Source organism: Apodemus sylvaticus, chromosome 2 (assembly GCF_947179515.1).
Source record: "Apodemus sylvaticus chromosome 2, mApoSyl1.1, whole genome shotgun sequence".
NCBI lineage: Eukaryota > Metazoa > Chordata > Mammalia > Rodentia > Muridae > Apodemus > Apodemus sylvaticus.
The window spans coordinates 8,842,074-8,855,962 of NC_067473.1; the positions used below are offsets into that span (position 1 = coordinate 8,842,074).

Genomic DNA, 13,889 nt, shown 5'->3' on the forward strand with positions numbered 1-13,889 from the left:
CACTCTTCCACAAAGAAACTGAACTCCCTCAACATTTTTTCATATTCTTATAGTGGCTAAATTTTTTTTAGATTTATATAATTACTCACTGGGCAGTTATCTCTTCTGAAATCACACAAAAATCTTGTTTCCCGGTGTTTAATAGTCAGTGTGTATTATGTTGCTAGCTTGTAGTGGATGCAAGAAACAAGGAGTAGTTGCTTTCAGAAGCTTTTCCTGGGGCATGCAAGGTAGAGATCCTGTGACCTAGGGCTTTGGGACTGTATATTACTCACATTTCAGGTAACAGCTATGTAGCACAGGGCTGGCCTGGAACTTGAGATAGCTTGCCTTGGCTCTCCGAGTATGGGATTACAGGCATGCAACCACTATTCCAGTTCAGCAGTGTTCTTGAAGCTGGTGATTTTACTGATATGTGAAGTCCTGCTCTCTCTCCTCTCCTCTCCTCGCTCTCTCTCTCTCTCTCTCTCTCTCTCTCTCTCCACACACACACACACACTTCTTAGTTTGTCTGATGTTTTCTTTCTTATGTGTAGGTTTGGAAATTGAGCCAAGTAGGAGAGTACTTGGGTAGCAGTGTGAGGCTAGGGTGGCTCCCTTCCAACACTGAGAAAACAAAGCAATCACAAACATGCTTTCTGCTTTTCCTTTTTTTTCCTTTTCCAAGGTACTGAGGAGTCCTCCAAGGACCTTGCATGATAACTGTGATCTTCTGTTGGGTTGTGCCCTATTTTAGTTAAGAGTTTCTGGTTCTGTGATGAAGCACTGTGACAAGCAAAAGTAACCTCGGAGAGGAAAGGGTTTGTTTCACTTTACAGTTTTGTACTCTGTCATCCAGGGAGTTCAGGGCAGGAACTCAGGCAGGGCAGGAGCCTGAAGGCAGGAAATGATGCAGAGGCCAAAGGGGGAGTGCTGCTTACCGGCTTATTCACTGTGACTTGCTAAGTCTTTTTTATATCACCCCGGGACCACCAGGCCAGGGGGAGCTATACCCATAGTGGACTGACTTCCCACATCAGTCACTAATTAAGTAAATGCACTACAGATTTTAACCCACAGGCTAATCAGTTGGGCATTTTCTTTCTTCCTTCCTTCCTTCCTTCCCTTCCTTCCTTCCTTCCTTCCTTCCTTCCTTCCTTCCTTCCTTCCTTCCTTTCTTTCTTTTTCTTTCTTTCTCTCTCTCTCTCTCTCTCCTCTCTCTCTCTCTCTCTCTCTCTCTCGTCTCTTCTCTCCTCTCTCTCTCTCTCTCTCTCTCTCTCTCTCTCTTTCTTTCTTTTTTCTTTTCTTTCTTTTTTGGGTTTTTTCCGAGACAGGGTTTCTCTGTATAACCCTGGCTGTCCTGGAACTCAGAAATCCTCCTGCCTCTGCCTCCCAAGTGCTGGGATTAAAGGCATGTGCCACCACTGCCCGGCCCTTTTTTTTTGGGGGGGGGGGTACAGCATTTTCTTAATTTAGGTTAGGTTAGTCCAAAGTGTTTTGTGTCCTTGTGACCTTGTGTCAAGTTAAAAACAAATAAACACAAATATCCTACTACTAGCTTAGTGTTTTTCATTGCTTCTGGCAGATATGTTAAACAATAATGCATTTTAAGATTACATTTGAGGGACTAGAAAGATGGCTCAGTGGTTAAAAGCACTGAGAGCCCGAGTTCAGTTCCCAGTCAGTGCCCACAAAGGGTGGTTCACAGTTGCTCTAACTCCAGCTCCAGAGGATTCAGTGCTCTGATCCGACCTCTGTAGGCATGCACACCCCATGTGGTAATATATTCACACAGACACACACACAGAGAGAACAATCTGTTTAGAAATTGTATTTGAAGGCTAGGGAGATGACTTGGTTTTGGCATGTATATACAAGGGACCTGAGTTTAATTCTCTGGCACCTATGAAAAAAATTCAGGCATAGTATTATACTGTGTAATCTCAGAAGAGGCAAGATCCCAGGAGCTCAGCTATTTCTAACCAGATCGGTAAGCTTCAGGTTCTGTGAGAGGGCCCTCTCTGTCAACAAAATAGGTAGGAAGCAACCACACTCACCCACATACACATGCATGTTCACATGCCCAAAAAACTACATTTAAAAGTGTTATTGGTGTAGGTAGATTTAAGATTGCATTTGTGCTGAGAAACAGAGAAACAGGAAAGGAGTTCCTAGACCCTGTGTGTGCTACAAAACTGAGAAGAGCCTTTCTAGGTCCTTTCTCCCTACCTTTATATGGAGTGGCTTTACTTCTGGAGTCATAGATTCTAGTGGTAAAGGAATGCTGAAACTAGAAGAAGTTAAAGGTACTTGTGATGGATATTGAAAGGCAACAGGCTGGGTTTAACCAGAGTTAGGAAATGAACACAGAAGCTTTCCCCTGACATTGTGCTGCATAGGCTAATATTTGCCTCATATTAGTTACAAAAGTATTGATAAAGCCTTCCCAAGTGGAGCATAAATATCTTGAAATTTTTACAAAAACCTTTATTTGATGTTACTAGCCTACCCCCACACTAGGTTAAGATTATAAGGGGAGATCATTACCTAGATGACTCTGCACGTCAGCGCCTCTGTGGTTCTTCCACATCTGTCTGACAGATGGGGCTGCTTTTTTCATGGCTTTACCTCTCTGGACTCTTCTGTTTTGCCCATTTCTGCTGAATAAGGGCATCCTTTACACCTTACACTAACTAATCTGTTTTGAGCTTACGGAAGGAGCTGAGTACACCTAGAACTGTTCTTCTATCTTACTTTCAGGTGACTGAGAACACACTCGGCGGTGAGATGGGTGTTGTGTTTCAGTGTGAGAGGTTGGTCAAGGTGAGAACTTATTCATATGTGTATGAAAGAAATTTCTGAGGAGAAAGGGAGGATGCTTTTCTAGGAAGGCAGCCCAGAGATCTTTTTAAAAACCAAACTCGAAAAAAACTATTTGAAGGTTTCACCCCTCTTTAGCCACCTTTCCATTACTGGAACAGATATGTGAGGTAGTGGTGCTTGTTTTTGCAGTGCACGGTACTGAGCTGGTAATATTGTTCCAGCCCTTTTCAACTTTTGTATTTTATGTATATGAGTGTTTGCTTAGATGTATGTATGTGTATCATGGCATGTGCATGCCTAGAAAGCCCTCAGAGGTTAGAACTGGAGTTACAGAGGATTGTGACCTGTCATGTTGGAACTGGGAAATGAACTCCTTTACTCTTAGTTTATTTTCTCTCTGAACCTTTTTCCCCATTGAGCTCTAACTATGCACCAGTAGTTACTATGAAACTTTTATATTTTGAATTAAGAGGCTCAGAACTGAATGGAATCTTGAGAATCATCTTCCAATTCATAAAAATATTCTATAATATAGCCTTTGATTACATTCTATAACACTTCCTATGATTGCAATTGATAAAGTCATTTCCTTTTTTATGATGTGGACCAACCTACAGAAAATAAACTGAATGTTTCCATATTTGCTCATTTTAGAATTTAAACAATGAAGACAGATAATAAACTGGAACTGAGAAATCTTCATTTCACAATAAGCCAAGACTATATACAAAGCTTCCTATTTAAGCAGCTTGATGATGAGAAAAGTAACATCATTTTGCAAGTCTCTAATGTTTGGCTTCATAGAGGATAACTAATTCTAAGCTGTGCTCTCTCATGTAGTAATGGAAATGAAAATCTAGTTTTACAGAGATAGTAAGGAAAAGAGGGATATGCTATTAATCTCTTTATCTTGTTCTTTTTGAACATTGGTCTTATATCGAGTGGATTTGTTTTAAACTGTGCCTAATTTTGATATGTTATACATTTGTTACTTGGAAAATATTGGTTCATTGAATTCACTGCCAACTTCTAAATGTTGATAGATTTTATTTATAATATCAACTAGTCATTTGTAGTAATATTACTATCTCACTGGAAAGTGTTTAAACATTGAAAGCTGTTAAGCTTGTAATGGTGAATCGGGGGCAGGGGGGGGGGAGATTAACATTTTGAATGTTGGCTTGAAGGCTCTATGCCGTTTGTTTCCCTTTGAAGCCGAGGGCTTTTTACTTGTACTTTTGAAGGAAACCTCTGGGACATGGCTTTAGCTCTTTTGTGAAGACCTGGATTTACTTTAACACCAGAAAAAAGAAATGAAGGAGAATGTGTAACAGTTACCAAGCTAGGCCAAAAAAAGTGATAAATGATACTGTTGTATGGAAGGTGGCATTGGTGAGTAGCAGCCTAGGCTCCCCTGTGCTAGGATTACAGGCATACCACACCTGACCAGATCAAATCATTTTAACTTTTCTCTTGAGGTTTTTTATTTAACCCATCTATTTATTTGCTTAGTGTAGTGATAGAGATTGAACCCAGGACCTTGTGTCTCCTAGGCAAGGTCTGGTACTGACTGAGTGGTAGCGCTGTGCTGCATGGCTAGTCCACACATATTATTTACAAATGTGTTTTTAATCTCCAGGTATTTCTGTTACTGATTTCTATTTGGATCCCATTTCTGTTTAATAGCACACACTATGTAATTTCTTCCGAATGTGTTAAGTTTTATAATATTATGGCCTGTAGTTGTGCCTCATTATACAATATGTCTTGGTCAGCGTTTCTGTGCACTTGAAGGGAATATGTATTCTGCAGTTGCTCATGAAGTAATTTATAGGTGTCCATTATATCTAGTTGATTAATGGAGGTGTTGAGTTCAGTTATGTCCTTACTGATTTTCTGCCCCAACATCTGCCTGTTTCTGATAAATAGGTGACATCTCTAACTATAGTAAGTAGGCTTCAACAGTCCTCCTTCCATTTCTGTCAGTTTTCTGTATGTGTTGTAATGAATCACTGTTAAATGTATGTACTCATGGATTGTTATGTCTTCTTGGAGAACTGACTCCTTTAGTATTCTGTGATAAGCCCTTCAGTCTTCAGCATTCCACTTGTGCAGTCCACTCTGTCCAGAATTAGCATGGCCATTTCTTGACTCATCTTAGAATGGTAGATTTTTGTTGGTGGGGGCGGGCATTCAGGGTCTCTATAACACAGAGTAGCCTGGAATTCTTCCTTCTTCCTCTTTCTGCGTTCTGAGATTGTAGTATATATCACTACACACAGTCCCACCACCCATTTGTTGTAGTCTGTGTGTGCCTTCTTAATAAAGTGAGTTTCTATAACCAATATATGATTGTGTTGTTTCTTATCTACTCTCAAAATCTGTCTTTTCATTGATGCATTTATACTACTGACATTTAACATCTGCTACGCTTGTTATGTTTTTTCTTTTCCTTGTTCTTTTTATCTCACTTTTTTGCCTTTTGGCTTTTCACTGAGCACATTATATTAGTTATATTTTCTCTCTTTTTTTTTATCGTTTATACTTTTTCACCTTTTAAAGTGATAGCCCTAGAATTTGTAATGTGCATTTTCAGCTAAGCCAACTCAGTTTTCATATTCTTAGGTAAGTTAACACACTATAAGTTTGTTATGGTTTTCATTGTTTAGTCTGTCTGTCTGTCTGTCTCTCTCTCTCTCTCTCTCTCTCTCTCTCTCTCACACACACACACACACACACACACACACATGAACTTGCATGCCTGTGATAAAATACCAGGAACAAGAACAATTTAAGGAAAAACTTACTTTGAAGCCTGGATGCAGAGATTCGATGTCTGTAATGGTGGGGAGGACTTGGCAGCAGATCAGGAGATTGCATCCCACTGGCATACCTGGGAAATGAGAAGGTGGGGCTCCTATGCATAGGAACCTAGAGTGGTACTATAACCCTCAAAGGCTAGTCTGCAGTGACACATCTTCTCCAGAAAGGTTCCACATCCTCAAAGTCCCATTACCTCCCAAACAGCACCACCAACTGAGAGTCAAGTGTTAAGACACACGAGCCTGGGAAGGAGCGTTTTTCAAGACTAAGTAATACTTACTTCTCTTATTTCTTCTGTCACTGTTAATATTATTTTATTTGTACATACTCATAAATGTAACAGTATACACATAGCATACATAAATTTTGTACTAGTAGGCGTGTGAGAACTTTTACCCATAAGTATAAGTAAAATAAAAGTTTTAGCTTAGCCTTTAATCCCAGCTGTTTGGGAGTCTGTGGGAGGAAAATAGCATTTTCAAGGCCTATCTGGGCTATGGAATTAGCTTCAAGACCAACCTTTGCAACTTAGTAAGAAATTGTTTTTTGTTTTTTGGGGTTTATTTAGCATTTTGTTTTATTTTCTCCTTGTTTGGTCTATAATTATGCCTCTGAAATCACAAGTAATTCGGCCTTCTATAGGTAAGGCATAAACATCTGTTCTCTACATACTCAAAAACTAAAGGCAAACTTAAAAGTTTGAGAACACACTGTCAAGCAAAAATAAGCAGTACTTTTAAGATAAAATATTTAGCACATTGAACAGATGGAAGATTACTGTCCAAAAGCATAGGTATCTTCTAAAGATCAAAACACCCCTAAAACCAAAACACTAGTACATGGTTCTCAACATGTGGCTCACTACCCCTTTGGGGGGGTTATGACCTTTCACAGGGTAAATATTTACACTATAATTCATAACAGTAGCAAAATTTCAGTTATGCAGCAGGGTGGTGGTAGCCCATGCCTTAGTCCCAGCCCTCGGGAGGCAGAGACAGGCAGATGTATGAGTCTGAGGGAACCCTGGTCTACAGAGCAAGTCCCAAGGCAGCCAGGGCTACACAGAGAAACCCTGTCTCGAAAAACCAAAGGCAAAATAACAATAAAATAATGTTATGGTTGGGGGTCACTACAACATGAGGAACTATATTTCAGCATTAGAAGGGTTGAGAACCACTACTCTAGTAGTTATATAAAGTACTGAACACTGGTTGGGGGCGGGGGGGGGGGGGGGGGGGACTACCAGTCTTTCCAGTAATCAGAGAAATGTAAATTAGTGATCATTCTTTTTTTTTTTTTTTTTTTTTTTGGAGGGCCTAACTAATTTATAGCTGACAAAATTGAGTATGGAAAAATGATCGTAAGTCAATTCATGGAAAAGTAAAATGATTTGGGAAGGTAGCTGGCCACTTCTCATAGAATTGACATATGTCAGATTCCAGAAGTCTGTCTGTAATATATGTGTATAAAAGAGTATGTCCTAGTGTCTCAGTTACCCAATTTTTGTGAAACCTAAAGTACAGTCACTTACCCTGCAGACACCTGTAAAGATGAGAAGGAGTTGGGGAGGCAAGACATTTTGCTTCTTCATACTTGTATGGAGAAGAGCTGCTCTGCAGGCCTGGGCTGGTTCTTCCTAGGGAGGCCTCCTTTATATGGTCTTGGCTGATGTCTGGGAACCTGGGCCTTTAGAAGGGCTCCCTTATCAGGAGTGGTTCCATTCTCAAATTGTGGTTCAGTTGTGTTTCGATTGTTCAAGCAGTATGGCTTATGATCACCTTCCTTCCATGTAGGAAGGAGTTTAGATTGTTGGGGTGTACTACTCAAGAATGCCTCAGTGGGAGGCAGTGAACCTGGGCACCATCTCTCTAGTGTGTTTCCCTGGTAGACAACTTGCTTCAGGAATTCATGGGTCCTTTTGATTTCATCGGGAGAGAACTATGGGAAACTTTTACTTCTGAGCTTTACTTCACGCGCCTTTTCTTTTGCTGCTTTTATTTTGTATCATTTAGCCGTGGCTCTGAGTGTGGTTATTTGGATCACTCTGGATTCTTCGGCAAGATTTTTCTACAGAAGTACTCTGACCCACTTGTTTGACACATGACTACAGTGATACCATCTTAAAAAGATCAGCATTTGATGGAGAGCCAGAGTCCTTGACAAACTGAGGAAGAGCTGTTCTTCAGGAGAGAACAGATGAACATATTTGGGAAACAGACGTCTAGTAGGAGCTGGTGGAAAGATTAGGAGATGAACCGGAAGGAGGCTGAGTAGCAAGCCAGAGGAAACAGGATGAGGTTTTATTTGCACGCTGCAGGGAATTGAACCTTGGGCCTCCTGCCTGTTAGAAAAGCACTCTCCCAGTGAACTGTATTCCCAGTTGGAGAGTATGAGTTTATGCTGGTGTGGAGGCGAACGCTGTCCCACTCCCCCACCTTGCCTCAAGGCAACAGAAGTTTTTTTTTAAGAAGCTGGAATTAAAATGGAAGCTTTGCCTAGTGAGATTGTTGGTAATAAATGAATTTTAAAACTTTCTTCACATATGTTATTTAAGACAAGATGACTGAGGCCACGCCACCCTGGATGCACTGTATCTCGTCGGCTCTTAGGAGCTATGTGGGTTCATGCCTGGTTGGACTTGGATGGAAGGAGAAGTTGGTTATTACTTAAAGCAGACTACTCCATTTTTTTTATCAGTTTCAAATCAGTATCATTAAACAACAAAGATCAAATTTTAAATAGTATTTTATTGATGCCAGTTCATTAGCTGTGGTGTTCTGAATGCAATTATCGACACCTGTGATGTCTGAAAGACGTACTCTGCTAATTTACTGGATGCATAGAAGATACTGGCATTGTGGAAGAAATAAAAAGATAATATAAATATGTAATATAAATAAGAAAATATAAAAGATTGCATCACTGAATTATACTCATTGGCAGTAGTGAGCAGATTAAAAGCCAGGCATAGTAAATAAATCCTAAAATAGGAAAAAACTTACATGAAATCAGTCACGTGTAATCCGTGATCATGATGATTGCCTCTGAATCTTAACCTTCTAGTATAAATTTTTGAGTTCAGTATTGACCTTTGATGCCTCTTTAGATTATTGATAACCTCCTAAAAGTAAATTTCAGTAGAGTTATAATGGGACAAAGGGTGGTTTTGCTTTGTTTTGTTTTTCATAAGGTTAGTGGTTTATCAGGAAATGTAGTTTTTCTTTTTAAAACTTCTGGTCTATTGACCACAGCTTTGTGGCACTCCAGTCTTATAAAAATAGCTATTTTCCATATAGCCGTGAATATATATTGAACTGTTTAAACTGCAGATGTGATAATTGGCCTTCTGCTATGTTTGTTTTGGCAATGAGAAATACCTGTTCTATTAATTTAGGGCCTTGATTTGTCTTTTTAGTTGGACATAAAGAGAATCAATGTTATTGTCAGTTAATGTATAGCAGTGATTCTTGAGGTTCTTAATTTTATTAATGACGGGTTACTTTAGTATTCTATAAAAATTGGTGGCTGTTTTCTTGAAGGTAATCATCATTTGAAGGAAGATACTATTTATTAGGAGCCACTTTTTGCAGGGAGCCAGGGTCTCAAGTAACACAAGGTGATCTCAAACTCATTATGTAGCAAAGACTTGCCTTGAATTGATGCTCATGGAGGAGGAGCAGGTGGAGGAGGGGGGGGGGAGGAGGGGGAGGAGGAGGAGAAGGAGAAAACAGGGTCTCGGTATGTAGTCCTTACCTTCCTGGAAGAGATCTGCTTGTTTCTGCCTCCTCTCAAGTGCTGTGTTTAAAGGCATGTTGACAACTTTCAGCATTGCCTTAAATTTTTAACCCTTAATGTCCTAGGCACTGGGATCACCACTACACCCAGATCAGGAGCCGTAGTTTTAATGCCCCAAGTTTGGAATTTCTGAAAACTTCATTTCATAGACAGGGAGAAAAATAAATCATTGGAGTTGGAATTTACTTAAGAGAATCGATAGACACTGTTGCATTCGTTTAATGAATGGAGAGGCATTAGATAAAGAGAAGGAAGACACTGGTAATAGAAGTGAGTCTGTCTGTGAATTGGAACAAACACATTTCTGTCCAATTTACTTTGTAAAATACATCTTTCTTTTTCTTTTCTTTTTTTTTTTTAGGTAACTTTGTTTAATAAAACTAATATATATAGCAACATTTTATTACATTTGTTTACTGTTTGTGGAGTGAGTGTGTACACCAGTGTTCACGTGGAGATCAGTGGACAACTTTCAGGAGTCAGTTCTTCCATAGCGTGGGTCCTGGGGTTCAAACTCAGTTCATCAGACTTGGTGGCAATCACCTTTATCTGCTGAACTATCTCACTGGCCCAAAATGGCAAACACTTTGTTACCCTTCTGATTTAAATAGTCTTACTTCTATAAAATATTTTCATAGCTAGGAAAGGATAAACTTAGATTAAAACTTTGAGTTTCTAGCTGGGAGTGGTAGTACATGCATGAGTACCAGGACTTCAGAGGCAGAAGAATGACTGTCATGAATTTTGGTGATAGGAGCTGCTTTTAATAAAATGTGAAGCTCTGGCCTACCTCTTCAAGCTTTAGTTCTCCCAAGGGCGGTGTGCTTGTGTACTGGGTTGTGACCTCCATTAGAGGTCCATAGAAAGAGCTGAGGTAGAGCTGAGGAAGCAGTTGGGAGGAAGTGGATGAGGAAGTGTCACAGCAGTGCCGGGCTTAGGAAAGTGGTCAGGGTGGTTTCCATTCTGGTGTACTGAGAAGCGAAGGCGGGTGGGGTAACCGAGCAGAGAAGTCAGCGGAGTAAAGCACACAGTGGACATTTTATCTAAGAGACCTGCAATTCTCCTTTATGTTCCCCAGATACAGCCTTAATTAACCGTCCTGAGTTACAACGTCAAATGAGAAGACAGACAAGTGGGCCACAGAGACGCCTCAGTGGTTAAGAGCACTGACTGCTCTTCCAGGGAACCGGAGTTCTGTTCCCAGCAACCGCATGGTGGCTCACAACCATCTGTAATGCCTTCTTCTGGTGTGTCAGAAGAGAGCAACAGTGTACTTAAATACATTAAATAAATAAATCTTTTTTTTTAAAGAAAAAGCAAAATGTGCTTTTGCTAGATTCATCTGCTGATACACAGTTTTGTCATGTTTATGCAGGGTTGGATAATTCTAGTATTTTACAACAGAGTCTTAAACTTTTTTAGTTTGGAACACCAGGTAGATAGATAAATACATAAACTAGATATATAGATCCAGCCTTTACTAATGATAAGTCATAATTCTTACAAACAATTCTTTGGCATGCATATGATTTTACTGTTTGCTAAAGATGGAAGTAGGGCTAAGAAGATAGCTTAGAAGCACCGGGCCTGGTGCTGGAGCCCATGCCTAGGGAGGAAGATTAGGGAGATTTGTATGCTAATAAGGTAGACACACTTAAAAACAGTTACAGTGTGTGTGGGCTTTGCTGTCTCCTTGACATAACCTAGAGTCACGTGAGAAGAGGGAACCTCAATTGATGAGTTTCCCAAGGAGACTGGCCTGTCTGTGACCATGTGTTTGAAATTGCCGTGATTAATGCGGAGGGCCCAGCCCCTATGCATGGTGCCATCCCTAGGTAGTTGGGTCTGGGCTCTATAGGAAGGCTCCGTGAGGCCGTGAGGCCAGGCCAGGCGGTGGTGGTGCACGCCCTGGCCTACCCAGATAATAGGCTGGAGCCTGTACTATGAAAATAAACCCTTTCCTCTCTAAGGAATCATGTTTATCCTTTATCATACAAGAAGAAGCAGCGAGTGCTGTGTGAGTGTGTGTTCAGCAGGATGCCTGTGCTAGTTTATAGCATGCATATGGAGAGAGGATAATTTGTGTGGGACTTGGTTCCCTTCTATCATATAGGGACTGGAGATGGAACTCTGGCCATCACCACGTTTGACAACTACCCTCAGCCTCTGAGCTATCTCGCTTGCCCAGGCTTACATATAAGAAGAAAGAAGAAACCCTGGCTAAATATTTGCTCGTGTAGGTCATAGAGCATCTTCATTGGTTTTCAGAATTGATCAAATTTGATTTTTATAATTGTGCTAAAAATATCATTTCACATCTGGGCAGTGGTGGTGGCACATGCCTTTAGTCCCAGCACTTGGGAGGCAAAGCCAGGCAGATTTGAGGCCAACCTGGTCTACAGAATGAGTTCTAGGACAGCCAGGGCTACACAGAGAAACCCTGTCTCAAAAAAAAAAATCATTTCACATATATAAATAGTACAAATATAGTACAAATGATAACAATATAATACTTGGGACCATCTCAGAAATTGTTCTAAATTCTCTTGATCCCAAGTGAATTTATTAAGTGATTTTTTTTTTTTAAATGAAACATAACTTAGAAACTGACACAGCAGTTAGCGGAGCCCCATGTGCAGGCACAGGAATGTGCATGGTGAGGTCAGAAGCTGGCTTGGGTGCCTTCCCTCTATCACTCCCCACTCTGTTTCGAGTCAGGCCATTTCATTGACCGTGGAGCTCCTGACTCATCCAGCTGGGCTAGCCAGAAAGGCTCATCTCTGCCTCCCCAGTACTGGGATTACCCGTGTGGCTGGCTGAGCCCAGCCTTATTACATGGGTTTTGGGGAGAAACCTCTGGTCCCATGCCAATGCAGCAGCACTTTACCAAGTAAATCTTACTAGTTTGATTTTTATCAAGCATTCTAAGCCAAGTACAGTCCAGAGAGATACGCTAATTTGATAGTTATATGCCAATTAAAGTCTGTTTCCTTAAATTAAACCATTATGTTTTTATAATAGCTGAAAACTTGGTGCGTACAGTTAAAAACAAAACCAGACTATGGTTCACTACATGCAGTAGTCTGAGTTGAGGAGTTTCAGGTAATGATTATGTTGCTTAGCATGAGGTCACACACAGTCAAATCAGCTGATGCATTACAGGTAAGCAGAGCCAGAGTCTCAGATGGGTTGTGTTTGATTGGGTTTAGGAAAACTTGGGCAGTAGTCCAGGGTGTGGTGGTTGTGCCTTTAGAAACCCTGGACTACTGCCCAAGTTTTCCTCTCTACCACATTTAGTCCCATGACCCTGAGTTTTAAGAAGTAGGTTTCCGGTGTTGTTCTGGAACACTGCAGTCCTTCTGTTCGTGCCTTCATGGTTACAGCCTGAGCACTCCTTCCTGTCTTACTCAGCTGTGGTAGCCTTTCTTCCACCCTCTCCAGACTTTTTAAACTACAGTTTTTTTCCTTACTTACTAATTTCTTTCCCAATTTCCTATCAAAAGTCTCTAATCATCTTTCTCAGAATTATTTGATACTGCAAACCGATATGTAAAATTAATACAAAGGAACCTAACAGTTGAAAATCAGATTCTGGGGGCTGGAGAGATGGCTCAGTTGTTAAGAGCACTGACTGCTCTTCCAGAGGTCCTGAGTTCAAGTCTCAGCAACCACTTAGTGGCTCACAACCATCTGTAATGGGATCCGATGCCTTCTGCTGGTGTATCTGAGGAGAGCAACAGTGTACTCACATAAAATAAATAAATCTTTAAAAAAAAAAAAAGAAAGAAAGAAAGAAAAGAAAATCAGATTCTGTTCTACCAAACTAGTTAGCACTCCTTCAGAGGCTTGGTCAGACATTCGGGAGCTGCATCTGTTAATCGACTAAGAACGACAGTGTTCTGGTTAATTTACCCCAGACCTTTTGACTGTCTGGGGACCTCAGCAGTCTGACCTTCCTGATAGACAGAATGATTTACATTATACAGCAGTCCAAGCAGACAAATTGGCCCAGAATATATTTCTTTTTGATAATCAGTCTAGGAAATCTGAAGTAACAAGTAATACTTAAAGTTTTTTTTAATTGGATGATAGTAATTAATGATTACTAAGCCATTTTTTTCACCAGACTCTTTGTTGAGTCTGGAGACCTTATCTGTGGTTTATAAAGGTTATAACACTGGATTAAATGTGTTCATTATCACATTATCAAAACCAAAGTTTGAATTACTACAACTAATTGTAAGGTTGACAATTTTTGATAGGAACAAAGTGCCTACTTAAATGTCTTTTTAATACAGCTCGGTAGACTTCTTGATGTTGACTTTTCAAAGTTTTATTCTGTTTTATGTTAAATATCTCTAATTTGAATGATGGTTTTTAAGATATGATATTCAACTTTTATATATGTGACTTAATTTACATATATAATTATACATATCTGGTTCAGTGCAATATATACATATATATGT

At 40.1% G+C, this 13,889-nt stretch overlaps 1 protein-coding gene across 4 annotated transcripts in view; it reads left to right on the forward strand.

Moving 5' to 3' along the window:
• The window catches only part of Ptpn12 (protein tyrosine phosphatase non-receptor type 12), a 67,453-nt gene that overhangs the window by 8,969 nt on the left and 44,595 nt on the right, over positions 1 to 13,889 (forward strand). The window contains exon 2 of one of the 4 annotated variants that reach the window (XM_052173102.1): positions 2,740 to 2,802. The exons of the other annotated variants lie outside the window; for them this stretch is intronic. Coding sequence (XP_052029062.1) covers positions 2,740 to 2,802 — 63 coding nt within the window. The remainder of the gene's footprint in view (positions 1 to 2,739; positions 2,803 to 13,889) is intronic. 4 annotated transcript variants of the gene reach the window in all.